The 26,990-nt window shown below is 40.7% G+C and overlaps 1 protein-coding gene across 2 annotated transcripts in view; it reads left to right on the forward strand.

Moving 5' to 3' along the window:
• Positions 1–16,663: 16,663 nt before the first annotated feature.
• Positions 16,664–26,990, forward strand: part of LOC138972614 (galactoside alpha-(1,2)-fucosyltransferase 2-like) — a 162,790-nt gene continuing 152,463 nt past the window's right edge. Inside the window, exons 1-2 of one of the 2 annotated variants that reach the window (XR_011457678.1) lie at positions 16,664–17,340; positions 22,008–25,603. Coding sequence is in view for 1 of the 2 variants with exons in the window: in XM_070345272.1 (XP_070201373.1) it covers positions 17,319–17,340; positions 22,008–23,206 (1,221 nt within the window). In the remaining variant the exon portion in view is untranslated. Of the gene's footprint in view, positions 17,341–22,007; positions 26,062–26,990 lie in introns of those variants that run through there. The other variant, XM_070345272.1, reaches the window with a different exon arrangement.

Raw genomic sequence — 26,990 nt, forward strand, 5'->3', positions numbered from 1 at the left:
GCCATCTGTGTGTAAAGGCCGTCGTCATAACAAACAGGCTATAGTGCCGATCCATTTGTGTGTAAAGGCCGTCGTCATAACAAACAGGCTATAGTGCCGGTCTGTCTGTGTGTAAAGGCCGTCGTCATAACAAACAGGCTATAGTGCCGGTCTGTCTGTGTGTAAAGGCCGTCGTCATAACAAACAGGCTATAGTGCCGATCCATTTGTGTGTAAAGGCCGTCGTCATAACAAACAGGCTATAGTGCCGGGCCATCTGTGTGTAAAGGCCGTCTTCATAACAAACAGGCTATAGTGCCGGTCCATTTGTGTGTAAAGGCCGTCTTCATAACAAACAGGCTATAGTGCCTGTCCATCTGTGTGTAAAGGCCGTCTTCATAACAAACAGACTATAGTGCCGGTCTATCTGTGTGTAAAGGCCGTCGTCATAACAAACAGACTATAGTGCCGGTCTGTCTGTGTGTAAAGGCCGTCGTCATAACAAACAGGCTATAGTGCCGGTCTATCTGTGTGTAAAGGCCGTCGTCATAACAAACAGGCTATAGTGCCGGTCTATCTGTGTGTAAAGGCCGTCGTCATAACAAACAGACTATAGTGCCGGTCCATCTGTGTGTAAAGGCCGTCGTCATAACAAACAGGCTATAGTGCCGGTCTATCTGTGTGTAAAGACCGTCGTTATAACAAACAGACTATAGTGCCGGTCCATCTGTGTGTAAAGACCGTCGTCATAACAAACAGACTATAGTGCCGGTCCATCTGTGTGTAAAGGCCGTCGTCATAACAAACAGGCTATATTGCCGGTCTATCTGTGTGTAAAGGCCGTCGTCATAACAAACAGACTATAGTGCCGGTCTATCTGTGTGTAAAGGCCGTCGTCATAACAAACAGGCTATAGTGCCGGTCAATCTGTGTGTAAAGGCCGTCGTCATAACAAACAGGCTATAGTGCCGGTCCATCTGTGTGTAAAGGCCGTCGTCATAACAAACAGGCTATAGTGCCGATCTATCTGTGTGTAAAGGCCGTCGTCATAACAAACATGCTATAGTGCCGGGCCATCTGTGTGTAAAGGTCGTCGTCATAACAAACAGGCTATAGTGCCGATCTATCTGTGTGTAAAGGCCGTCGTCATAACAAACAGGCTATAGTGCCGGGCCATCTGTGTGTAAAGGCCGTCGTCATAACAAACAGACTATAGTGCCGATCTATCTGTGTGTAAAGGCCGTCTTCATAACAAACAGGCTATAGTGCATAACAAACAGGCTATAGTGCCGGTCCATCTGTGTGTAAAGGCCGTCGTCATAACAAACAGGCTATAGTGCCGGTCTATCTGTGTGTAAAGGCCGTCGTCATAACAAACAGACTATAATGCCGGTCCATCTGTGTGTAAAGGCCGTCGTCATAACAAACAGACTATAGTGCCGGTCTATCTGTGTGTAAAGGCCGTCGTCATAACAAACAGGCTATAGTGCCGGTCGAATATGTGTGTAAAGCAAAGGACTCAGAACGAAGCTACATAACTAGACGTGTCCTATACGTGAACTCTCCGTGTCTACTGTGCACACAAAAAGATGAGAAAGGGAACAATAAAAAAAAAATGATTTGGATTTGTGCACAGATATTGGCAAAGTATATTGTTTTCTTGCTGTGTTTTGAGATATATCCGTTTTATATTTGTCCTTTTAAGAAAAATAGCTGCAACAGCTTGGAGGAGACAGTTAGACAACGGCAAAGGGAAATGACTCGCCATGACCTCTGAAAGTTGCCGAAGCTTTTGTCACCGCTTTTGTTGCATATCTTCTGCAGTAATAAAAAGAGAATTTCATCCTCGTAGATCAAAAAAGAAAAAGACAAGAACGCCGAGCCGTCATGAACCATTCAGTCAAGCGATTGCACAGAAATACTCCCGGTTCTCTCTGACTTTCTTTGTCAAACAAGGGGGGGGGGGGGGGGAAGAGAGAGAGAGAGAGACAGAGACAGAGACAGAGACAGAGACAGAGACAGAGAGAGGGGGGAGGGAGAGGGATATAGAAACAGAGATCAAATCAAATCAAATCAAATTTTATTTTACGAGGGTTGTGGCATAAGCAATACAAATTAGCCTCTTTTCAACCAGCAATCGCCCAGAGAGGGACTACTCTAATCGTGAATACATACACTCTTCAAAAAAAGTTAAGGATCACTTTTTTACAAGCACGCCACACAAAACAGACAAGACCGAATTCTTTCATTTTTTAAAAATTGAATAATTGAACAACCAAGGAGTAATGACAAACAAAGCAAAGATCGAACGCGGCAGCGACAATTTAGCTAGAGTATGTCAAACGTGACAACCCTCGAATATGGAATTCACAACAAGTCGCGTAAGGCGAAAATACAACATTTAGTCAAGTAGCTGTCGAACTCACAGAATGAAACTGAACGCAACGCAACGCAGCAAGACCGTATACTCGTAGCATCGTCACTCCACCAACCGTGGCAAAGGCAGTGCCAGTGGAATTGACAAGAAGAGCGGGGTATTCGTTGCGCTGAGAAGGATAGCACGCTTTTCTATACCTCTCTTCGTTTTAACTTTCTGAGCGTGTTTTTAATCCAAACATATCATATCTATATGTTTTTGGAATCAGGAACCGACAAGGAATAAGATGAAAGTGTTTTTGAATTGATTTCGAAAAAAAAATGTTGATAATAATCTTTATATATTTAATTTTCAGAGCTTGTTGTTAATCCAAATATAACATATTTATATGTTTTTGGAATCAGCAAATAATGGAGAATAAGATGAACGTAAATTTGGATCGTTTTATAGAAAATTTTTTTTTTTACAATTTTCAGATTTTTAATGACCAAAGTCATCAATTAATTTTTAAGCCACCAAGCTGAAATGCAATACCAAAGTCCGGGCTTCGTCGAAGATTACTTGACCAAAATTGCAACCAATTTGGTTGAAAAATGAGGGCGTGACAGTGCCGCCTCAACTTTCACGAAAAGCCGGATATGACGTCATCAAAGACATTGATAAAAAAAATGAAAACATTTCTGAGGATATCATACCCAGGAATTCTCATGTCAAATTTCATAAAGATCGGTCCAGTAGTTTAGTCTGAATCGCTCTACACACACACACAGACAGACACACAGACACACATACACCACGACACTCGTCTCGATTCCCCCCTCTACGTTAAAACATTTAGTCAAAACTTGACTAAATGTAAAAATATGAACATCATGCAAAGGTGACATGCGACTCATTCCGTGGTGGAGGGTCACAATTGGTTTACACGGGGGGCGGGGATGTAGCTCAGTCGGTAGCGCGCTGGATTTGTATCCAGTTGTCCGCTGTCAGCGTGAGTTCGTCCCCACGTTCGGCAAGAGATTTCTTTCTCAGAGTCAACTTTGTGTGCAGACTCTCCTCGGTGTCCGAACACCCCCGTGTGTACACGCAAGCACAAGACCAAGTGCGCATGAAAAAGATCCTGTAATCCATGTCAGAGTTCGGTGGGTTATAGAAACACGAAAATACCCAGCATGCTTCCTCCGAAAGCGGCGTATGGGTGCCTAAATGGCGGGGTAAAAACGGTCATACACGTAAAAGCCGTGGGAGTTTCAGCCCATGAACGAACAAACAAACAAACTGGTTTACATGGTTTTCACACAAGTTGGAGTTTAAGTGGTGTTTGGCCATGAACAAATTTGATTTGCAACATTTATTCAAAAAGAAAAGTTCATGGATTGTGGCTTAAGTTTCGTAGATTTTGAATGTATTTGTTTTGGTAGTTTATCTGTTTTTGAGTCACTTGAGAAAAAGTGACTCTATGTAATCGGTCAGTGTTAGTCTGTCCGGCCGGCCGTCCGGCCGGCCGGCCGTCCGTAGACACCACCTTAACGTTGGACTTTTCTCGGAAACTATCAAAGCGATCGGGCTCATATTTTGTTTAGTCGTGACCTCCAATGACCTCTACACTTTAACGATGGTTTCGTTGACCTTTACGTATCGGAAAACACTCGTATTTCACAAAGACAAACAATGATATAATTCAAGAAATGCATCAGTTCTATTGGATAATATTTAAACAAAAACAGCAAAGACACCATTCTTATCAACAACACAGAATGTGAGGTAAGACGGTAAAGACGCTCATAGTCTGCGTTCCCGTTTTTGGTCACCATTTTTGCTAGCATTTTCACAGCCAATTTTGATATTATCACATTCATTGAATGATCGTGGTATTTTCTTTGATTGTGGTGATTTTACTATCTCTTTGTCATGTACTGGCTGCTTTGTGGCCAGTTTCTCCAGTAGAATTTATTGAAACGTATGTCAGTGTGAGCAGACCCCCACTTGTCACCAGTAGCAAAATGCAACTCTGATACATATTCTGTTTACAGTACGCATCTTCGCAAGCTGAGAGTGTCCCCACTATCCAGCGTCACCTGCTGGCCTACAGTTTTTGTGTGGTCCTTTTGAGTCCCATCCAAGTGCCAAGTATATTCTCAGTTGTCTGGACCCTGGCAAGAACTTGGCCCTCACCTGCATTATTAATGCAGGATTGTAGGCAGGGAAGCTGACTGTCGTCAAGCACGTACTGTGTTGAATAGATTTGCTGAAAATCTGTTGGCAAGAACGTTGCCTTTTCCTTGCAGGTGAAGCACTGTATTTTTAATGTCAGGCCAGGTTGTCAGTATTTTTGGCTCACGTAAGTGTAGCCTATGCGATGATAAACTTTGTCTGTCTGTGCGTGTGTGTGTGTGTGTGTGTGTGTGTGTGTGTGTGTATGTATGTGATAGAAACTTTAACATTTGAAGACGTCACATTATGGCGTAAGAGGGTTAGACGTCACGCGAAGGAATTACTGAAAGTCTCGGTCATTGTTATTTTGAGCGGGCCGAGACTAGTTGGCAGTAGTGTCCCTGTAAGTAGGCTACATGCAGACAAACAGATCTAGACTAGTGTCTCGCTTTCTTGCACAGTGTCACCTATGCTACTGTGTGTGTGTGTGTGTGTGTGTGTGTGTGTGTGTGTGTGTGTGTGTGTGTGTGTGTGTGTGTGTGTGTGACGGAGTGATTGAGTTTGTGTTACTGTTTGTCGATTTCTTACGTGAGCCTTGAAGGCTTCGCCTCTTGTCATTGATTGGTCTCTCCGAGTGTCTCCACAACGTGACTTGTGCCTCCCCCCCCCCCCCCCAAACATAAATGCATAGGAGAAACTATCCAACAGACATATACACGTATGCGCCCGCGGAGATATGTACGAGCTGTTCATTGTCGCGTTGGCTTGAACTCTCATAACCTACCTACATTTCCATCATTTCTAAAAGCTGTTTCCGTAGTTTTCCTTTCCCGTTGTCGATTGCAAAGCCGCAGATGTTGGTGTTCGTGCAGTAATGCCTGACTGACTCTTTATTGCGCAACATCGCTCTTATGAAATCACAGCTGTTGTTCGTACAAAAACAGGGGCAATTATTTTTATTTCATGTTTAAAAAACCCACTTAAATAGTTTGATGCTTTCACACGTTTTGAGGCATAGGCACACACACACACACACACACACACACACACACATACACACACACACACACACAACACACACACACACACAACACACACACACACACACACACACGCACACATGCACACACTCTCTCATCCTTTTTTTGTCTGCTTGTCTGTATGTCTGTTTGTCTGTTTGTCTGTCTGTCTCTCTCTCTCTCTCTCTCTCTCTCTCTCTTTCTCTCTCTTTCTCTCGCTTTCACTCTCTCTTCCTTTTGATAAGAAATAGGAGGCATGATTTAACAATTAGGTGTTCAATTTCTGAAACTAGACACAGGTTTTCAAGTGAGAAATCACGAAAACAGAGAGCAATGAAACATGCATTCACGTAATAATGCTGCCAAATAATGATTTGCCATTTTGTTCCTTTGATTAATACACAAAAAATAAGTTGACTTACTTCTTTCAACAACAACAAAATTGATCACACAACTTAGAAATGTTGACGAAAGATGCGCCTTTGTTTTCTATGCAATATAATACGATAATCTCATTTTGACCAAAATGTGGACTTACTGCCTTCTGTCAATACACAGCAGTAATCAGTAGGTTCATCGGTAAAATAAACAACTAGTCTTACCAAGAATGGCTTCTGAGGGTGGTGCATTGGCTATTTGAGAAACCGAATGCTCAAATCGTAGGCAGTGTCAAATCGCAAGACGTGCTATCGATCCACCCCCATTGTTTGAAGAGACACGTAGAGCGGAGCTAGCAGTCGCGTTAAAACCTGTCTTTGATTAGCGCGCCCAAAAGTTGAAAGAAGTTGAAATTTACCAACATCTATCAATAAAAGGCCTTTTTTTTTTTTTTAATGAAGGGCTTCTATTTAGGCAAAAACATCGGTAACCGTCGACATTTTTTGTTCAACGTTTTTAACTGGAATTTTCTCAGTGATCGGCCATACTTTGCACATAAGGTATTGCATACGAAACGAAAGCGCTGGCTTTTGGCTATGACGTCAGCTGGTTATTTTTAGCATACAACCTTTGGCCGCGCTCACCAAGAGACTCAAGAAGGTAAGTATGCCAAATATGGCGGCGCGCACCGAGTCTCGCGATAGCCGGTTTGCCACAGAGGGTGCGGTAATGAAATAATCCTTCAGTATTATTCAAAATTAATACAGACATAAAAAAAATATATGAAAAGAGAGAATAAATGTTGATCTTTTTTTCTGAGAATGCTTTATTGAGCTGGATGGTCAGTCTGATCCAAAAATTGATTGCAAAAAAAAAGAAAGATGTTGGTCAAAGCTAACTTAGTCATGCAAAGAAGGTTTGGAGTATCTACTATGAGGATGACCGGTCGGTACGTCATTGCATTCGAGGAGATACGGTGTGTGTGTGTGTGTGTGTGTGTGTGTGTGTGTGTGTGTGTGTGTGTGTGTGTGTGTGTGTGAAAGTGTGAAAGTGTGTGTGTGTAAGTGTGTGTTTGTGTGTGTGTATGTTTGTGTGTGTGTGTGTGTGTATGTTTGTGTGTGTGTGTGTGCGTGTGTGTGTGTGTGTATGTAAGTGTGTGTTTGTGTGTGTGCATGTTTGTATGTGTGTGTGTGTACCCGCGCGCGCGCGCGCGCGCGCGCGCGCGTGTGTTTGTGTGTGTGTGTGTGTGTGTGTGTGTGTGTGTGTGTGTGTGTGTGTGTGTGTGTGTTCTTGGAAGCAAACATGCAGAAAAGGCTACCCCACAACACACACACAACCGCACACACACAAAGAAGGCGGATGGCGACCCGACACCAAGCATCCTTTCAAGTTCATTGAAGATAACAATCATTCACGTCGACTTGAAGAGTCAAAAGACTAAGGGGGGAAACTCTCGCATTTGAGGTACAATCGTTACGGCTTACAATCTCTCCCTTTTCCTAAGTCGTCAGTTGCAAGAAGGGTTAGTACGGTGGGAATTCCCCTGGAAGGGAGAACTCATTATGTAGTTTTAGTATCTGCAAGTTGAATTGCCTGCAGCGTGTCTGTTCACATGACGTCATTCCCTTTTTACGTCATTCATTTCGTCATCAATCGTTGCTTTGCTTGTGTCTTCCCTGCAAGCGGCTGAACATTTTGAAATGAGCGAAGTCTAATTAGTGTTTGTCTGTGCACTCAAAAGATCGCTGGGTCGATATTTTTGTGAACGTTTTGTTTTGTTTTGTCAATAATTCAATGTTCCAACAACATACCTTTCTTGTTACATTTAGTCAAGTTTTGACTAAAAGTTTTAACATAGACGGGGAATCGAGACGAGGGGGTGGTGTATGCATGTGTGTGTGTGTGTGTATGTGTGTGTGTATGTGTGTGTGTGTTTGTGTGTGTATGTGTGTGTGGGGGGGTGTGTGGGGGGGTGTGAGTATGTGTGTGGGGGAGAGTGCGGATGTGTGTGTATATGTGTGTGTGTGTGTGTGTGTGTGTGTGTGTGTGTGTGTGTGCGTGCGTGTGTGTGTGTGTGTGTGTATGTGTGTGTGGGGGGTGTGTGGGGCGGTGTGAGTGTGTGTGTGGGGGAGAGTGCGGATGTGTGTGTATGTGTGTGTGTGTGTGTGCGTGCGTGTGTGTGTGTGTGCGTGTGTGTGTGTGTGTCCGTGTGTGTGTGTGTGTTTGTGCGTACGTGCGTGTGTGTGTGTGTGTGTCTTTGTGTGCGTGTGTGTGTCAGTGAAGAAGTTTGGGGTCAACGTCAAACTTCAAATTGGTTTGCACAGATTGATTATTCACTTTCTTTTTCCTGTTCACTTTCTTCCTTCCTGTCATGGGGCCCCCAACATGCGTACGGATTCGCTACGTGTCCGAACTGGAATTCCGACAGCTGTGTTTAGCGTTGCCGACACGTCTGAAGTTTAGTTCCGACGGATATCACACATTTTTAAGGCCTGTCTTACACTGTGCCGAATATCCTTGCGAATATGAACATGTTGTATTCGGCAAAAAAAGAGACGAATGGACAGGAAAAAATATTGAAAATTCGAAGCCTTGCCGATCATTGCGAATGCATACAAATCCATATACGAACTAGAATGAATACCCGCTTCGCCGGGTAGCCGGCTTTGCCGGGAAGAAGTACTTAGAGCCGTACGCCGGCTTCGCCGGGTCCGAACAATGGACCCGCCAAGCTTAGGTCCCTCCCAGATTCGTGGAATGGGAACAGCACGAAAATGATTCAGTGGCCATAATGCCATTCCTGACCATATCGAGTCCCATCCTTGTCGACGAATGTAACCGTGTTAATCACCTTTGGAGGCGAACTCCACTCAAACAGGACTGAGCAAGTTATGGCTTCTCAAAGGAAGGCCCGTACATAAAATTACACAAAAGCCGCCAGACCACATCACAAACAGAACTGAACAATGCACAGGTGTTGCTTACATAGAGACACACACACTCACACACACACAGACAAAAACACAGAGAAGCCGTATCTATAGAGAGATAGATGACAGTGTATTTTTCGCGTGGCTATAAATTGATTCGACCTTTGCACTTTTACAGTGAGGATAATTTACGGGTCCAATTTACGTTCTGTACACTGCGTTGACCTTCTAAAAATAGAAACAGTAACAGAACGCCGGGAATATCCGAAGACGCTCCACTCACACAAAAGTGCACCAAACGAAGGAAGGGAGGTAAACGCTGAAAACCTGGAGAAGATGAGAAGATAAGGAAGAGTTACTTATAATGGTGAAATGAACACAAAACCCAAAATTAGTTCAGCGCTGCGCGCTGAGAGCACGTGTTGAAATATCTGATCGATGATATTGTGTCCGGGGTGTAGCTGAATACGGTGTCCAAATTTGAAAAAGATCCACCGAGAAGTTTGGCGTTGTGATGTGGTGTAGCGGCTATGGTGTGTCGGTATGGGGGCCCGGGTAGCTGAGATGGAACCAAAATAGCTGAGGTGGAACCAAAATCGGTTCCGCGCTGCGCGCTGAGAGCACGTGTTGAAATATCTCATCGATGAGGTTGTTACCGGGGTCTCTCTGAATAAGCCCACCAAATTTGAAGCAGATCCATCGAGAACCTTGGCCGCGCATCGCGCACAGACAGATACACAGACAGACACACAGACACTAGTCGTATATATATATAGATGTCTTGCGGATGTATTACGCACGTTGCGAGTGGCCTTGCGAGTGTTGCGAGTGCTTGCAAACATTTTACGAATAAAGCGATTATGCAATTCGCATTGTTCGTAATATTGCTCTTACACTGTGCCGAATTTCCCTTGCGAATAGTATTCACCAATAATTCGTAATGATCGGGACATGGTCGCAAGACATTCGTAAATGTTCTTAACCATTCGTCTCTTGTTGCGAATATTAACAACATGCTCCTAATATTCGCAAGGAATGCATGTTCTTCAGTATTCGCAAGCCATTCGTAATCATCGTAAAGGTATTCGTGGCGCTCGCAAGGCGTTCTCAATGATCGGTACACATTCGCAAGCACTCGCAACTATTCGTAAGACATTCGCAAGAAATGTGTATTATTATGAACATGTTGTATTTGGCCAAAAAAAGAGACTAATGGACAGGAAAAATATTGAACATTCCAAGCCTTACGAATCCTTGCGAATGTCTTACGAATGGTTGCGAGTGCTTGCGAATGTCTATTGATCATTGCGAATGCATACGAATCTATATTCGCAAGGATATTCGGCACAGTGTAAGACAGGCATAACGAATGTGTGCGAATGCCTTGCGAGCCTGACGAATACATTGCGATGATTACGAATGTTCGCAAGGATATTCGGCACAGTGTGAGACATGCATAACGAATGGTTGCGAATGCCTTGCGAGCGTTACGAATACATTGCGATGATTACGAATGTCTTGCGAAATCTTACCAGTACGTTGCAAAAAAGTTAAGAATATGACTTCTTTGCGAATATTAGGAACATGTTTCTATGTTCAAAACAAGAGACGAATGGTGGCGAATAGTTAAGAACATTTACGAATGTCTTGCGACCATGTCCCGATCATTGTGAATTATTGGAAAATTCTATTCGCAAGGGCAATTCGGCACAGTGTAAGAGTAGCATCACGGTGTGAACGGCCCCGCTGACCAAGGGAAACAACCCCCGCAATAAACTTCTCCCTGTCTTCTGGGGAACCATTCACTGTAAACAGTTCCTTCCCTTCAATTGTTGGGAATAATTTATGGTGCGCGAAATTGATATTACTATCGTTAACTGTTATATAGGGTTTTGAAACTATCGTTAACTGTTATACTGAGTTTTGAAACTATCGTTAACTGTTATGTAGAGTTTCTAAACTATCGTTATCTGTTATAAAGAGTTTCAGAAACTCTATATAACAGCTAACGATAGTTTTATCAAAAGCGCGTCGGTATCGTTCCCAAGTGGGAAAACCCTGAAATGCCATTGCAAAACTGTCTGTACATTTTAATTAGAAACACAATTTAAAAAACTACAACATTAGTTATTGACCGTTCTTCTGTTGTCGTCTTCTCAAATCATTGTTGAGTTTGTTTAATATTAGCTTTATCATATCATTTGTACTTTCGGCCGTACCGTTTTCCATGTGTGCGGTTTGAAGACGGTAGACCATGACAGACGCACTACACAAAACAGTGGGGTTTTTCAAAACAAACACAAAACAACGTGTTTCCCGAGTGACACCCCCCACGACGCGTTTTGGAAAACACTGCATGCTTTCGCATCGTGTTTTGGGTACTGGACGGGTCAACCTGACACTGACCGTTGCCAACTGCATGCATGCCAGCCGTATGTGTACAAACTGACCCGCACACAGCGCGGTAGCTAGAACGGGTCAAGCTGACACTGACCAATATTTCTGTGAAAACAGGAAGCGTGCTAGCTGTAACGAAGATTTGATTACTTGATTAAACGAAGCAGCGAAATGATGGACTTATCAGACGACAGTTAGTTGAATATGATCTACTAAATGTTGTAGTAATTTAGTGCAAATTCGCTCGAACGAAACGTTCAGCAGCCATTTTGCCGGCATCGAAACATCCGACCACGCCTTCGCTATTTTTAGAAACTCTATATAACAGTTAACGATAGTAATATCACTTGCGCGCACCATGCCGCCGTTTTGCGAAACCCTCGTTATCTGTTATTCATAGTTTTAGCAATAGCGCGCACAAACGCGCTATTGATATAACTGTAAATAACAGTTAACGATAGTTTCGAAACTCTATTTAACACTAGTTAACGATAGTTTCGAAACTCTATATAACAGTTAACGATAGTTTCAAAACCCTTTATAACTGTTAACGATAGTAATATCAATTTGGCGCACCATAATAATTTGATTTTTTTGACAATGTGCGACCCACGTGTTTTGACTTTTCCAAGATGGCGGATCCTTCTGCCACAAGACGTATTAACTTGAAAAGAGTGCTAGAACTTGTTATTCAGGACGGTTCTGATCTTGACCTTAGTGATGATGATAGTGGAGATGATATTTTAGATTCTGATGACGAGTTTGTGCCAATGGACGATGATTTGGGTGATTCGGACAATGAAAGTGTCGATCATGACATTGTGTATGATGAACCCATGACGTAGAAATTGTTTTTGTTTTTTTTGCTGCAAAGAGGTAGTTTGACTGGATGTGAAGACAACAAAAGGTATGTTTTTTCAAATGTTTCATATATTTTCTAAAAGAGCAAGTTTCAAACTTTGAAAAAATGTAAGGTAGGTAAGGTTATTTTGTGTTGTTGATTTATATTTTTGTGTGTTTAAATGGGTCAAAATCGTGCGCTGGGAGGGAACACGAGGGACAATTTAGACGCGTCACGAATGAGTGTTGCTGTTCCCCTTTCTAGGTCAAGCACAATAAGACGGAGTGGAGGACATGTGGCGGGCATGCTGACAACATGTCAAGGCGGGAAATAGTAACTGTCACCCCATTCGTCACACTCGCATGTCGTTGCTCTGAAGTATTTTAAACCTGCAAAGTCACGCTTGGCTTGTCGAGCGTGATTGTGTAGAATGTTTAACTAAAGTGGTCACGGTAACCCACCTTTCACAACTAAAATGAAAATTCACATACAAATCAGGTCTTAGAAAGACACATACAAACACACACACACACACACACACACACACACACACACATACACACATACACACACACACATACACATATATACACACACACATACACATACACACACATACACACATACCACACACAGACACACACAGACACAGACACACACACACTGACACACACACACACACACACAGACACACACATTCAAACACACACACACACACACACACACACACACACACACGTACATTCAAACAAGCAAACAAACAAATAACAAACAAGCAAGCAAGCAAACAAAACAAACACACACACACAAATAAATAACACATACACACACACACGCGCATCTCTCTCTCTCTATCTCTCTCTCTTTCTCCCTCTCCTCTCTCTCATTTTCTCTCTCTCATTCTCTCTCTCTCTCTCATTCTCTCTCTCCCTCTCTCTCATTCTCTCTCTCTCTCATTCTCTCTCTCATATTCTCTCTCTCTCATTCTCTCTCTCTCATTCTCTCTCTCTTATTCTCTCTCTCTCTCTCTCTCTCTCTCTCTCTCTCTCTCTCTCTCTCTCTCTCTCTCTCTCTCTCTCTCTCTCTCTCTCTCTCGGTATTGCACCTCGGTTCGACCGAAGAGAAGTTAACAATAAATTCCTGTTGTGCAGCGGGATAAAAAACGCTGGCGCTGGACCCGAGTACTCTTCAGACTGGCTCGCTCCCCCAGTATGGAAGTTTTTGTCTTGTGCACGTGGATTTAAAAAAAATATATGTATTTTACACAATCAAAAAAATTATTAGAGTAAAATAAAACATTAAAACGTTCATAATAAACAATAGTAAACAAGAATTAAAAAAAAATAATAAAAAAAAAAAATGACCGCCCATGCCGGGAATCGAACCCGATCCCTTGGATTAAAAAAAAAAAAAAAAAATTTTTTTTAATTTATTTTACACAATTAAAAAAACTATTACAGTAAAATAAAACATTAAAACTTTCATAATAAACAATAGTAAACAAGAATTTATTATAAAAAATAAATAAATAAAAAAATAAAAAAAACAGACAGCCCATGCCGGGAATCGAACCCGGATCACTTTAGCCATAGTCGTAAACGCTTTCCACCAAGCCACCAATTCTATCATTCGCCAGTGAACTTAAATGCCTATATACTCCTCGCGCACAGTGGTACACGCACGCAAAGCACGCACGCACGCAATAAGCCTGGTGTCGCTGTCGCTGGCTGGCTGGCCGGCGGATTAGCCGAACGGCTGTTCTATCCCACCACGAATTGCGCCCGCCGTTAAGAGTGGATTTTGTGATTTATTTGGCATTTAGGTCCCAGGTAACCTTATGAAGTTTTAATACGATCAATCGGACCTATTATCAAGTTAGTGTATCAACTTTTGAACGAACTGCGCCCAGTAGTTTCCCAGCAATAAGCTGTTAAGTCGAGACAGACAGACACACAATTAAAGTCTGCTGGACCCTAGTACTGCGTACTCGGGGATAAAAAACGCTGGCGCTGGACCCGAGTACTCTTCAGACTGGCTCGCTCCCCCAGTATGAAAGTTTTTGTCTTGTGCACGTGGATTTAAAAAAAATTTTTTTTTTATTTATTATACACAATCAAACAAATTATTAGAGTAAATTAAAACATTAAAACGTCAATAGTAAACAAGAATTAAAAAAAAAAAAAAAATAGACCGCCCATGCCGGGAATCGAACCCGGATCCCTTGGATTTAAAAAAGAAAATAAAAATAAAAAAAAATATTTATTTATTTTACACAATTAAAAAAAATATTAGAGTAAAATAAAACATTAAGAAGTTCATAATAAACAATAGTAAACAAGAATAAAAAATAAAAATAAAAAATAAAAAAGAACAGACAGCCCATGCCGGGAATCGAACCCGGATCACTTTAGCCATAGTCGTAAACGCTTTCCACCAATTCTATCCGCTAGTGAACTCAAATGCCTATACTCCTCGCGCACAGTGGTACACGCACGCAATTCACGCACGCACGCAATAAGCCTGGTGTCGCTGTCGCTGGCTGGCTGGCTGGCGGATTAGCCGAACGGCTGTTCTATCCCACCGCGAATTGCGCCCGCCGTTAAGAGTGGATTTTGTGATTTATTTGGCATTTAGGTCCCAGGTAACATTATGAAGTTTTAATACGATCAATCGGACCTATTATCAAGTTAGTGTATCAACTTTTGAACGAACTGCGCCCAGTAGTTTCCCAGCAATAAGCTGTTTAAGTCGAGACAGACAGACACACAATTAAAGTCTGCTGGACCCTAGTACTGCGTACTCGGGGATAAAGTATTCTCTCATACCTCGGAGATATACCTTCACTCGGTCGCAGCGACGTCACGTGACATGTTATATGGTGGAAGAGAAGGCTGTCGCTTATTTTCCTTCTAACTATCCAAACTTGCAACCACAGCCGCGGTTGTCCTGTAAGTTCCCGATCCATGTTAAACCCTCATCCTCAGAAGGAAAATAAGCGACAGCATTCTCTTCCACCATTTAAAATGTCACGTGACGTCGCTCCGACCGAGTGAAGGTATATCTCCGAGGTATGAGAGAATACTTTATCCCGCTGCACAACAGGAATTGAAAGTTACCTTACGTACGGTCGAACCGAGGTGCAATGGGTGCTCTCTCTCTCTCTCTCTCTCTCTCTCTCTCTCTCTCTCTCTCTCTCTCTCTCTCTCTCTGTTTCTCGTATAGGGTATTCTTTCAACCCGCTGCACAACAGTAATTTAACGTTACCTTAGTTCGGTCGTACCGGTGTGCAATGGGTGGTCTCTCTCTCTCATTCTCTCTCTCTCTCTCTCTCTCTCTCTCTCTCTCTCTCTCTCTCTCTCTCTCTCTCTCTCTCTCTCTCTCTCTCTCTCTCTCTCTCTCTCTCTCTCTGTTTGCTTATACCATTACCGTAGTTAATTCTTAATTTTATTTTGTTTTCCACCAGATCCACAAAGGGAGGCGATCAGGAAGACGAGTCTGTCTGAAGTGATCTGTCTGACAACTTCTACTTCTTCTTTGTTCATGGGCTCACAATCCCACGTTCACTCATGTTTTTACACACGAAGAGGGATGAGGCACTCGCAGAACTGCACATAAGTTGACCTTGGAGATCAAAAACAATATGCACCTTAAACCCACCAATGGAACTCAATATATTTTAGTTTGGTTGAGCACTTGAAGAGAAAGTGCAATGTCCTCAAAATGATGGATTGTCCAACCTGCCATCCCGGATCTCTCTCTCTCTCTCTTCTTTATTTTTAGTTGACATGACGTCGTGCGTCAAACTATGTGCTTGTTACACAAGGTTCTGGGTCTAATACCCAGGTGACACTGCTTCCTCATAATGTTCCCCTCTGGCCTTTATATTTTTTTCTTCAAAATATGCAGCTGTCTCCGTGTTTGGATTTGTATGCTTTTGCGTCATTAGATCTGTTTCTCTGTGACCCCCCCCCCCCCCTCACTCACACACACACACACTCACCCACACACACACGCACGGACGCCCGCAAGCATGCATGCACGCTGACACACACACACACACACACACACACACACACACACACACACACACACACACACACACACACACAATACTACAAAAAACACCTGCAACATACTTCCTCAGAGGACCGCCCTGTCCCATCTCCCAATACTTTTTCTATTCCCGGTGACTACCACCAACACGTACTCTCTCTCTCTCTCTCTCTCTCTCTCTCTCTCTCTCTCTCTCTCTCTCTCTCTCTCTCTCTCTCTCTCTCTCTCTCTCTCTCTCTCCACCCCAACCTCCATCTGTGCACTCCTCTCTCTCTGTCTGTTTCTGTCTCTCTGTCTGTCTGTCCGTCTTGTTCGTCTGACTATCTTTCATTCTGTCTTATGCACTCATGCATACAGACAGACAGACAGACAGACGTACAGACATATATACACACACACACACACACACACACACACACACACACACACCACACGCAGTGAGACGAATTGTATTGTACATTCTGTGCAATAGGCGACTTGCCCTATCGGCCAGCGCCGCCAAATCGCGCGATAAATCTGCGTTAACTTGCGTGGCCTTGCGAGATCTGCTGCAAAATGCGGGCATGTCCGGATAGCTCTGGGTTTCAATGCGGACACTTCGCCTTGATGTGTACAGTGTGCTGCAGCAATTATAGCCGCGAGAATAATCCTAAAGTTGGTTGAAAGTACCCAAGCATGGCCCGTGCACAAAGGAAAGACGATCAAGGTTTAAAAAAATTATTGTTTTAACACAAGCCAGAGAACACCATCGCTTGTGAGAGCAAAACGTTTGCCCGCAGGGAAGTGAACCTTCCTTATTTTTCGCACCGGAGAGCTATTCAAGCGGGGTATTGTGCAGGTTGGCTATTGCATCTGAGATTCCTGTGCCGCGCGTAAAATGATCGCAAGCCTGTTTAACTTTAAAGCTTTTCGCCCGCTTTTGCGATTGTTGCTTCTTCACTGACACGGTTGAGGTAACTATATCGACAGTCGGTACACAATTGTTTGGCTGGGATCGTTTCAACTTCAAGCGATCAGAAAGACTAACATTATTGATGATGGGTCGATGGAAAAGCTCATCTTCATGAATAGTGACTTTGACTGTATAAGCAAGAATGAACAAATACGATAGTAAAAAAAAAAAGAAAGAGAGACAACAACTCCGGAATTAATGTGCACTGTTCGTCAATTGTCCATTTCTTTGAGATCAAAATGGGACGTCCAATCGTTAAACGTAAGTGTGTTTCTTGTGTGTGTTTTTTCTGTTCTCACATCTATTTCTTGACGTGGTGCGTTTTATATTTATATTACATAGTTATTCTAATTGTAGTCATGACTCCTTTCTGTAGCTGTTGGTTTGCTTTTTGTTCTCTATTTATTGTTGAAAAGTGTTGCGCGTTTGTTCATTGACGATTTGTTAGTATTTGTTCGTTTGTCGAGAGAGCTTGGTTTGTGTCCTTTGGTTCTTTTTTTGTCTTTTTAATTAAATTTTTTTTTTACCGAATGTTCGTTTTAATGTCCTAGTTGTGTTGGTAAAGGCGACACTCTGCCACCGTACCTATCTCTCCTTTTTTGCTGCTTTTCACATGAGGTATAGTATTCTAATTCACACAAACATACGAACACACACACACAAACATACGAACACACACACACACACATACACACACATACACACACACACACACACACACACACACACACACACACACACACACACACACACACACACACACATACACACACACGAAGTCAGTGTTTAGTGTGTCAAAGAGAACTAGCTTTGCGTATGAATACAGTGTTATTTAATGTTCGCCTGCGGAAGCGTATGACAAGTGGATAACATGTACTCGTAGGTTTTTCCCAAACAAAAATAATACTGAAAGCGTGCTTAAAAGGGATAAATAGGTTATAAACATCGTCCATGGCTGCCGATATTTTTCTCTTCTGACCACCTTCGGGTATTCCCTCTCCAAACAATATCTCAGCTGCCTTGTACTCGACCGTGCGTAACCTATATGCATATTTGATGGTTGAGCTTCAGAAATCTGCTGATTAAGTAACTATTCTGTGTTTTTACATTTACATTCAATTTTGTTTAAATATTTTGACATAGATCGGGAATCGAGACAAGGGTGGTGGTGGTGGTGGTGGTGGTGGTTAGTGTGTGTGTGTGTGTGTGTGTGTGTGTGTGTGTGTGTGTGTGTGTGTATGTGTGTGTGTCAGTTTGTGTGTGTGTGTAGAGCGCTTCCCGTAAAACTTATTGACAGATATCAATGGAACTTCTCATACACATTCTTCCAGATAGTATTCCCAGACTCCTTTTGCGTGTTTTTGATAAATGTCTTTGATGACGTCATATCCGGATGTGTACAAAAGTTTTTTTTTTTTTTTTTTTTTTTTTTTTTTTTTTTGACCTCAGTTGCATGCAGGATGCTTCAACCCATATTTTTTGCCCGATTTTTATTTATTTCTTTCTTTTCTTTTTTTTTCTTTAAGGCGGGGAGCATCCTTCTTCCTTGGTCTCTTTCTGTATAACATAATCAACTTTATATTATACAAAACATAAATTTCTGTCTAATGTTTAACTCTAATTCCAATAAAATACGTAAGTCTAACTTCTTCCCATACTTAAATTTTCCTATGGTCATTTTTGTTATCAAAATACAATAATTTATAAAGTAAATTTGATCGTTTTTTAAATTTTCATTCCAAAAACCAAATAATATATCTGTTTCATTCAAAGTTATATTATAATAAATTTGCTTAAAAATAAAGTCTTTACATAGTTTCCAAACGTTCCTCACCTCTTGACAATGAAAAAAGAAGTGCTCAAGTGTATCCAGTTCATTACAAACTTCACAATTATTAGTTTGACATAAACCCATCTTGTTTAGTAAAATATTCGTTGGGTAAATTCTGTGTAAAATTTTCCAATGAAGCAGACGCAGTCGTTCTTCTTTTGTACAATTAACAGCTAACAGCCAGTGTCTTGATTCCAGAACAATATTATGCTTTCTTTGCCAAAAAGAACAGGCGCTCGGAGTTTGTAAATCGAAATTAACCAAAACAGTTCTTATTTCCCTTGGTGTAATATTACCAATACGAGTCAAACCCTGCAACAGAACATATCGGTATGGCAATGCGTTAATCAGTTTTGTTTTAAGTGCTGTACATAACGCATTATACTCAAATTGTCTGGCTGGTTTATAAGCAACCTTTTGACATAATTCTTCAAATGAAATCATGTCACCGATTTCATTCATGACATCCTTTACATGATAAATATGACATTTAATAAAATCTTTGAAAAAGAGGCATTTATGTTTATATTGTATATTCATGTTGTTCCATATACATTGATTCATCAATGGAACAGGTGTGGCATCATACTTTTCATACAAAATGTGTTTGTTGTCTAGCCAGGTTAACAATACTTGTCTCCAAAAGACCGATCTGCAGTTAACAACGCCAACCAGCTTCTTGGAGGATGCATTAGAGTCAAAACAGGACAAACCATTACCCAAACTTGAAAAAACATATCTAGGAGTGACAGACCAGTAATTGTCTGTAGAGTTCTGCAGACCAATAGCCCACGACATCATAAATGAGTTGTGCATATCCACAACATTTATCATATTTAATCCACCATCATCTTTTAATTTACACATAATTGTTCGTTTTACTTTTTCAAACGCCCGTGTATTTGAACATTTTTTCTTCCAAATAAACCTGAACAAAATGGAATTAATTTGATGTAAAACATGATAAGGCACTGCTAGAGACTGGAAGATATAAACGAACTGAGATATAAGAAAGGTTTTAACAATGCAAATTTTACCTTGTATACTTAAGTTTCTTTTGGACCAATTAAAAATTATTTGTTGCATACGTTGAATTTTCTTAGACCAGTTGTCTTCAATTGATGACGCAGGTATATTGTTTGAAAAAACAATTCCAACGATTTTTACTTTCCGTTTCCATTTAAGACCAAAATATTGGTCAGTACAGTATTTGTTTGACCCAATCCACATGGCTTCAGTTTTATTTACATTCACTTCTAAATTGGAAACAGCTTTAAACATGTTTAAAATATGTAAAGCTCTTTCCAGATCTCTTTGATCATGTAAAAAAAGGGTGACATCATCGGCATATAAGATGTGTACAAAAGTTAATGCGGCACTGTCACGCGGTCATTTTTTTCAAGCAAATTGAGTGAAATTTTGATCAAATATTCTTTGACAAAATCAGGACTGTTGGATTGCCGTTCGAAAGCTTAAACATGATTAATTACTAGATTAAATAAAGGTGTGATCAAAATCGAATCTTTGCTAACTGAACTAAAAATCTTTGCATTGTGTTATTTCTCGTCTCCTGAATCCAACATTGTATATGTCGTATCCATTCTGTACAATTTGCGCATTATGTACAATGAGCAGCATATCTTGCACATTGTATACAATGAGCAACAAGTTTTGCTCATTGTATACAATGAGCAAAACTGTTGCCCATTGTATACAATGAGCAAGACCATAAAGTTGCACATTGTATACAATGTGCACCGAGTGAGCAAGATTGTTGAATGGCGTTGAAGCTACACTGATATATGAATCATAGTGAATGGTTGAATGGAATATGTGAGTAAAGTGTTCAAATAACGATGTTTGTTATGTTTAAGCATTGTTTTAATTCTCATTTCGCTAAAACTATACAGTGCATTAGGAATTTAATTAGCTCTCATTAGCTGACGTTGTTGTTTCTATCTCTTACTTTTAGCATGACATGACAATGTGAGCGTTATTATGAACGAATGTTATGTGTGTGTGCGTGTGTTGAAACAACATTAATTGTTGTATTTGTTTTTATTGTTTAATTAAAGGGGCAGTCAACAGGTTGCTGTCGTTTCATGTTTTCGGGCCAAAAAGAGATTGCTTACTCTTTACTCTTTACTCTAGGTAAATGTAACAAAAAATATATTTTTAAAAAAGAAAAGATTTTGAATATTTTTTTTGACAAAAAAATTGTTTTGGATTTTTCGTTCCATTCTTTTTCTTATCACATGCACGCCAGTTCAAAACGCCGAAAGCAAAACAAAAAAAACCGCATGCATATTGGTCAAATTTGAAGCGAGTTACGGCCGTTTTAAAATTAAAAATATGACGTCATTCTACTTCCACTACAAAGTTAAATGTTATTTCCAGCCAAACTAACAGCGCTATCGATGTGCGGTTTCACTAAAGTGGTTCCTATGCATCAAAGAATTTTTTAAAACAAAGTTGTTTTTAGCTGTTTTCTGCCCCTTTAATTTACAATAATTAAATTCTTAATACACTGTTTAGTTTTAGCGAAATGAGAATTAAAACAATGCTTAAACATAATAAACATCGTTATTTGAACACTTTACCATTCACTATGATTCATATATCAGTGTAGCTTGAACGTCATTCAACAATCTTGCTCACTCGGTGCACATTGTATACAATGTGCAACTTTATGGTCTTGCTCATTGTATACAATGGGCAACAGTTTTGCTCATTGTATACAATGAGCAAAACTTGTTGCTCATTGTATACAATGAGCACGATATGCTGCTCATTGTACATAATGCGCAAATTGTACAGAATGGATACGACATATACACGTTGGGCTTGGATTGAAGACAACCTCAAAAATCGAGACGATTCGTTGTGTGAAAATGTTATGGTTCATTTGGGTTTGTGTTACCGAGACCATGCGCTTTCTTGGCCGACGGGAATTTCGGCAAACCTATCGTTTTACTAGTCTTGGTGAAGAAAACATGCAGTATATTCAGTGAGTTCCAAAGGTTGACTTAATGTATACATTTTGCTTTACACGCTTGTTTATAACATTAAGTTAATTATTGATTTGTGTGTGTTGCAGGCCTGTGTGTGGCTGTGAGTGTAGCAAGCTTTGTGTTAAACATGTTCTTGCTTCTGAACATTCGGCTGGAGACAAAATCAGCATCCAAATCATCACCATCGCAATCAGCACCAGCACGGTTCGTGCCATCACGGAAGTCATCTCCATTGTCATCAGACTCCTTCGTCTCTTCTCCTTTAGCATCACCATCAGTGCCATCATCGAGCCCAACATCAAAATCATCAGACTCCTTCGTCTCTTCTCCTTTAGCATCACCATCAGTGCCATCATCGAGCCCAACATCAAAATCATCAGACTCCTTCGTCTCTTCTCCTTTAGCATCACCATCAGTGCCATCATCGAGCCCAACATCAAAATCAACAAACTCTTCCAACAACTTTACAAGAGTTCTCTGTCACCGGTTCAAGGGTCGTCTTGGCAACGAACTCTTTCAGTACGCCAGCACTTTAGGCCTGGCCTTGACCCTCAACATGACACCTGTCTTCTTAGGAAGCCAGCACCTACCCTACGTGCTGAAGACCTTTAACCAAACCTCAGCAGATTCATCCACGTTTGTAAACCGCTGCAAGAAAGCAAAAGCTGCCAATGAAGTGTCGTGCTGCAAGTTTGATGAAAAGCTGACCCACTTGGATCCTAGTCAGGACTGTACAGTTGGAACATATCTCGTATCTTACAAATACTTCGAACATCACGAACCAGAGATTCGCAAAGCTTTGACCTTCACTGACGAGATTCGCAACGAGTCTTCACACGTGGTGCAGGAACTCAGACAGAAGCACAACACCTCCACTCTGATAGGCGTGCACGTGCGTCGTGGAGACATGGCCAAAGAGCACAACATCAAACTGGGCTACCCCCAGGTGTCACCAGACTACCTCAACAGATCCATGGCGTTCTTCCGCAGCCGCTACCCTGACTGTGTCTTCGTGGTGGGCAGCAACAGCCTGCAGTGGTGCAAGGACAACGTTCCTAGCGGTTACCACGTGCATTACTTGACGGGACATTCCCCGGCCGTGGACATGAGTGTCTTGTCTTCCATGGACCACACGATCATCACCTTCTGGAGTTTTTCTTGGTGGGTAGGGTTTCTTAATGCGGGTACCACCGTATACGTGAAGGATTTCATTGTCAATGAAACACAAATTGGACGTCAGTTAGATGGTAGTAGTTTTACCTACCCAAGATGGGTACCTTTGTAAATTCCACGTGGCGATCACTTGATTATGTTTCTGGTTGTAAAGGTTTCCTAATGCAGTCAATTCCGGGTTGGATAACCCTCTGACTCTCGTGGGGCAATCCCCTAAACATTCTTCTGACGGATAGCATATGGTCATATGCATGCAGGCACTTCTGTCTGCATGAAGGATTTCACTGTCTGTAGAAACTGCACGGGTCTCTTTTTCATTTAGAGGGCAGGAAGTGTGTTTACCTTGGTTGGATTCATTTGTGCCTACCACTCGCGTTAAGCGACATTTAAACATTCAGTCATCCGAAACATCAAAACTGAACTAAAAGACTCCTGACTGACCCAAACCCGTCAACGAATAGGGGAAGGGCTCCTAATATGGAGCACTTTTTTTTTATTATAGCTAATAACTAGCTTGTTTTATCACCAACAAGTATAATATTTTGCATGGTGGTTGTTCTTTGTCTAGGTGTGAAGGAGATCACGAATAACACTAACAGGCAAAGTTTGACAGTGATATCCTCCACGCTTTTAGAAGGGCTAACCAGAGATATAGCGTGACATAGCGAAGTGTGTTACACGTACTGTGAATTCAGCTCACTGACCAGGAGAGTTGACGTTGTAAATCGCAACGAAGATATTGTTACACTTAACCACTGTCCGGGGACAGAGAGGGGTTGTCACAATAATCGACCGGGAGAAAGGAAGCCCGAGTAAAGCACTTAACAGTGCGTCATATAACCGGTCTGAAAGGAAGATAGCAGCCAGATGACAGTATGAAGGATCTGAGAAGCCGCCGAAGTATCATGCCTATAGACCCAGCATAGCTGAGATTCCACGGGATTTCGAGAAGCTAGTACAAGGTTATGGTTGTCCGTATAGTTGGACCATAGAGGTCACAGGGCGATAGAAACTGAATAGACCGAGGTCACCAGTAGAAGGAATTAGTATTTAAATACATTTCCTAGTGAACGGCCATAGACGCTGTGTATGAACAGAGTTAAAATATGTCTACAAGATCTTAATTACTTAAGATATAATGAATGTTTAGTAGGCAGAGCAGACGGTGATTTGAGTCTGCCGGAATATGAACTATAACTGGTTTTTTGACTACACACGAGCCGTGAGTCGATACCCGTAAAATAGATATCGTGTGCCTGTGAGTTCACGGACTGTTTGTGTATTTCTCTACCTAAGTGAAGGGTAGAGAGTTTTGATAGTGCAATTGTGTACGAGATTGTAATTTCGAGTTGTTTTTGCCTACAAAACTGTGAGTACCGGATTTTTGAATACCTAACATTTATGTTTATGATTGTGTGTATGTGTGTGTATGTTGTCATAGCTGAATAATACAGTGGAGGGAACCTACATTTGGAGTTGTGTTTGATTCCTGTATGACAGCATATTAGCGCATTTGCATTCATTCACAATGGTGACCCCAAGTTTGTGCCTTTCATAAGGCCGTAAACGCTAACCTTCTTTTGAAGGAGTCAATAATGAGTTCCTAACTCAAATTGAGTTACACTTAAAATAATAACTTAACCAATTTCGCCTTTTGTCCATCGTCATATACGTATGTATTGTGTAAGTTATTTCTAGATCAGAAGTAGATACATTTTGTTTCTGCTTTTCTACCTCTCCTGTGTTCCATTTTGGGACGGGTTGAAATGTTGCTGTTGTTGTTTTGATTTACCTATTGTTCTGGTTTACATTTTATAGTGTTTATAGTTTATCGAAGAAATAAAGTTGATAAAGTTGTTTAAATAATGTAAAGTTTTGTTTTTTAAATTTGGTTTGATTTTTTGACAAGAAAATAGGTTTACTAACTAAGTACCGGGACAGTAATCTATTTTGAAAGATCTAGGTAATCGTCTTGAGTGTACCCTTCTCCAGCGTTTAAGGGGTGCGGCTATAACTTGTACGTGTATTTTGTGACGCACACGGGCTTAGTGATCTTTTTCTTTCTGGGAATTTAAAGCGAGTAAATGAGTGCGGTTTGAATGTTATAGCATAGTGCAACTAAGTAAAATAATATTTAAGGAAGAACTTGTCTGAGTGTGAATAAGCTTCTTTATCTTTAACCTCTTTGCTACTTTACACGGGCACTAAGCCTTTCTGTTCCCGAAACTGTTGTATTAAGATAATATTATAAAAGTTTGGTAACCCCCGCGGGTTAGGGGGAAGAATTTACCCGATGCTCCCCAGCATGTCGTAAGAGGCGACTAACGGATTTTGTTTCTCCGTTTACCCTTGTTAAGTGTTTCTTGAATAGACTATAGTCAATTTTTGTAAAGATTTTAGTCAAGCAGTATGTAAGAAATGTTAAGTCCTTTGTACTGGAAACTTGCATTCTCCCAGCAAGGTAATATATTGTACTACGTTGCAAGCCCCTGGAGCAAATTTTTGATTAGTGCTTTTGTGAACAAGAAACAATTGACAAGTGGCTCTATCCCATCTTCCCCCTTTCCCCGTCGCGATATAACCCTTCGTGGTTAAAAACGACGTTAAACACCAAATAAATAAAGAAAGAAAGATACAAGTTTGGGGGCAGATAGTTGTTGTTGTGTTTACATGTAACCTTGTTTAAGCTTGATTGTTTACATTATAAAATGTTATAAATTGTTTGTTTTGGTTTTGACTAATTTTGCTTTTTTGCTTTTGTTTTATTTTGGGCTAAACCTGAGTAATATAGTAACGTGTTGAGTAGTCACGCAGACTGGTATTTCCTGTGGGACTTAAGTGTTTTGAGGTTTATAAAATTAATTATTATTATAATCTAGCATACCTACTACTTCCGCTTGTGTGGAAATTTTATATTGTATTTATATTATGATTATGTGATGTTGTAATTTTTTTCCCTCTGAATTGTTGCTCAAGTGTGTAAATCTTGAATAGTTTTTTGGAATTTGAGAATTACATTTTTTGGTCATACATTTTTTTTAAATTTATTTTGATCATACATTTTTTTTAAATTTCTTTGTTTCATAATTTTTTCAATTTTTTTTTCAATTTTTTTTTATCGGGTTAAGGAAACGTCTTTGCGTTCCCTGATACATCCTTTTCAGTAGCACTTCGCCCGTATTATCACCTAACGGTAAATTAAAATTTTACTAGTGTTGAAGAACTTTGAATTCGTTCCCTAATTATTTTCCTTTTTCCCAACTTTCCTGCCTTAGTATTAAGATGTCAAGCTAGTACCTATTGCTCTTTAAATCATTGTTTGATCCTTGATACCAATCGTACCACTCTATTGAAGTTAAAATGTAACTTCGACATTTTACATGTTTGGATAAACTTGATGTTTTGACTTAGTTAGTGTGCCTTGATTTAGTCTACACTGTTTGGCCAAATATTTTAATTACATTTAACTCCATCCCAATCAGTAGCCCAGTGTCCATTATAGATTGTGTTTAGTAGAAATAACAGAACATTAGTGAAATTTATTTTCTCACAGTTTGTTTTTCTGTTCTTATTATATATTATCAAAGTTAATTAATATTTTCAAATAGTCTTGTTTTCAAGGTTTGTTTGTCATTAATTTTTGTCAAATGTTTTGTGAATACTTGTAAACAGTTATTACACTAGAATAACTTGATATATTGATTGAATTTTTCAAGAAACAACAGTCGATATGATGTCACTGTGAGTTGGTGTGATAGAATCACAGTGTTGAACAAATAAATTTTGTGGAAAGTGTAACTGAAAGACCGCAGTTAAATAGCGCATATTTATTGAAGGCGTGTTCAGATCACGTCGGTTGTGAATTCAAATTTTGTTTGAGTATTTTTACAGTACTT

This window comes from Littorina saxatilis, linkage group LG8 (assembly GCF_037325665.1).
Source record: "Littorina saxatilis isolate snail1 linkage group LG8, US_GU_Lsax_2.0, whole genome shotgun sequence".
In the NCBI taxonomy this organism is placed as follows: Eukaryota; Metazoa; Mollusca; class Gastropoda; order Littorinimorpha; family Littorinidae; genus Littorina; species Littorina saxatilis.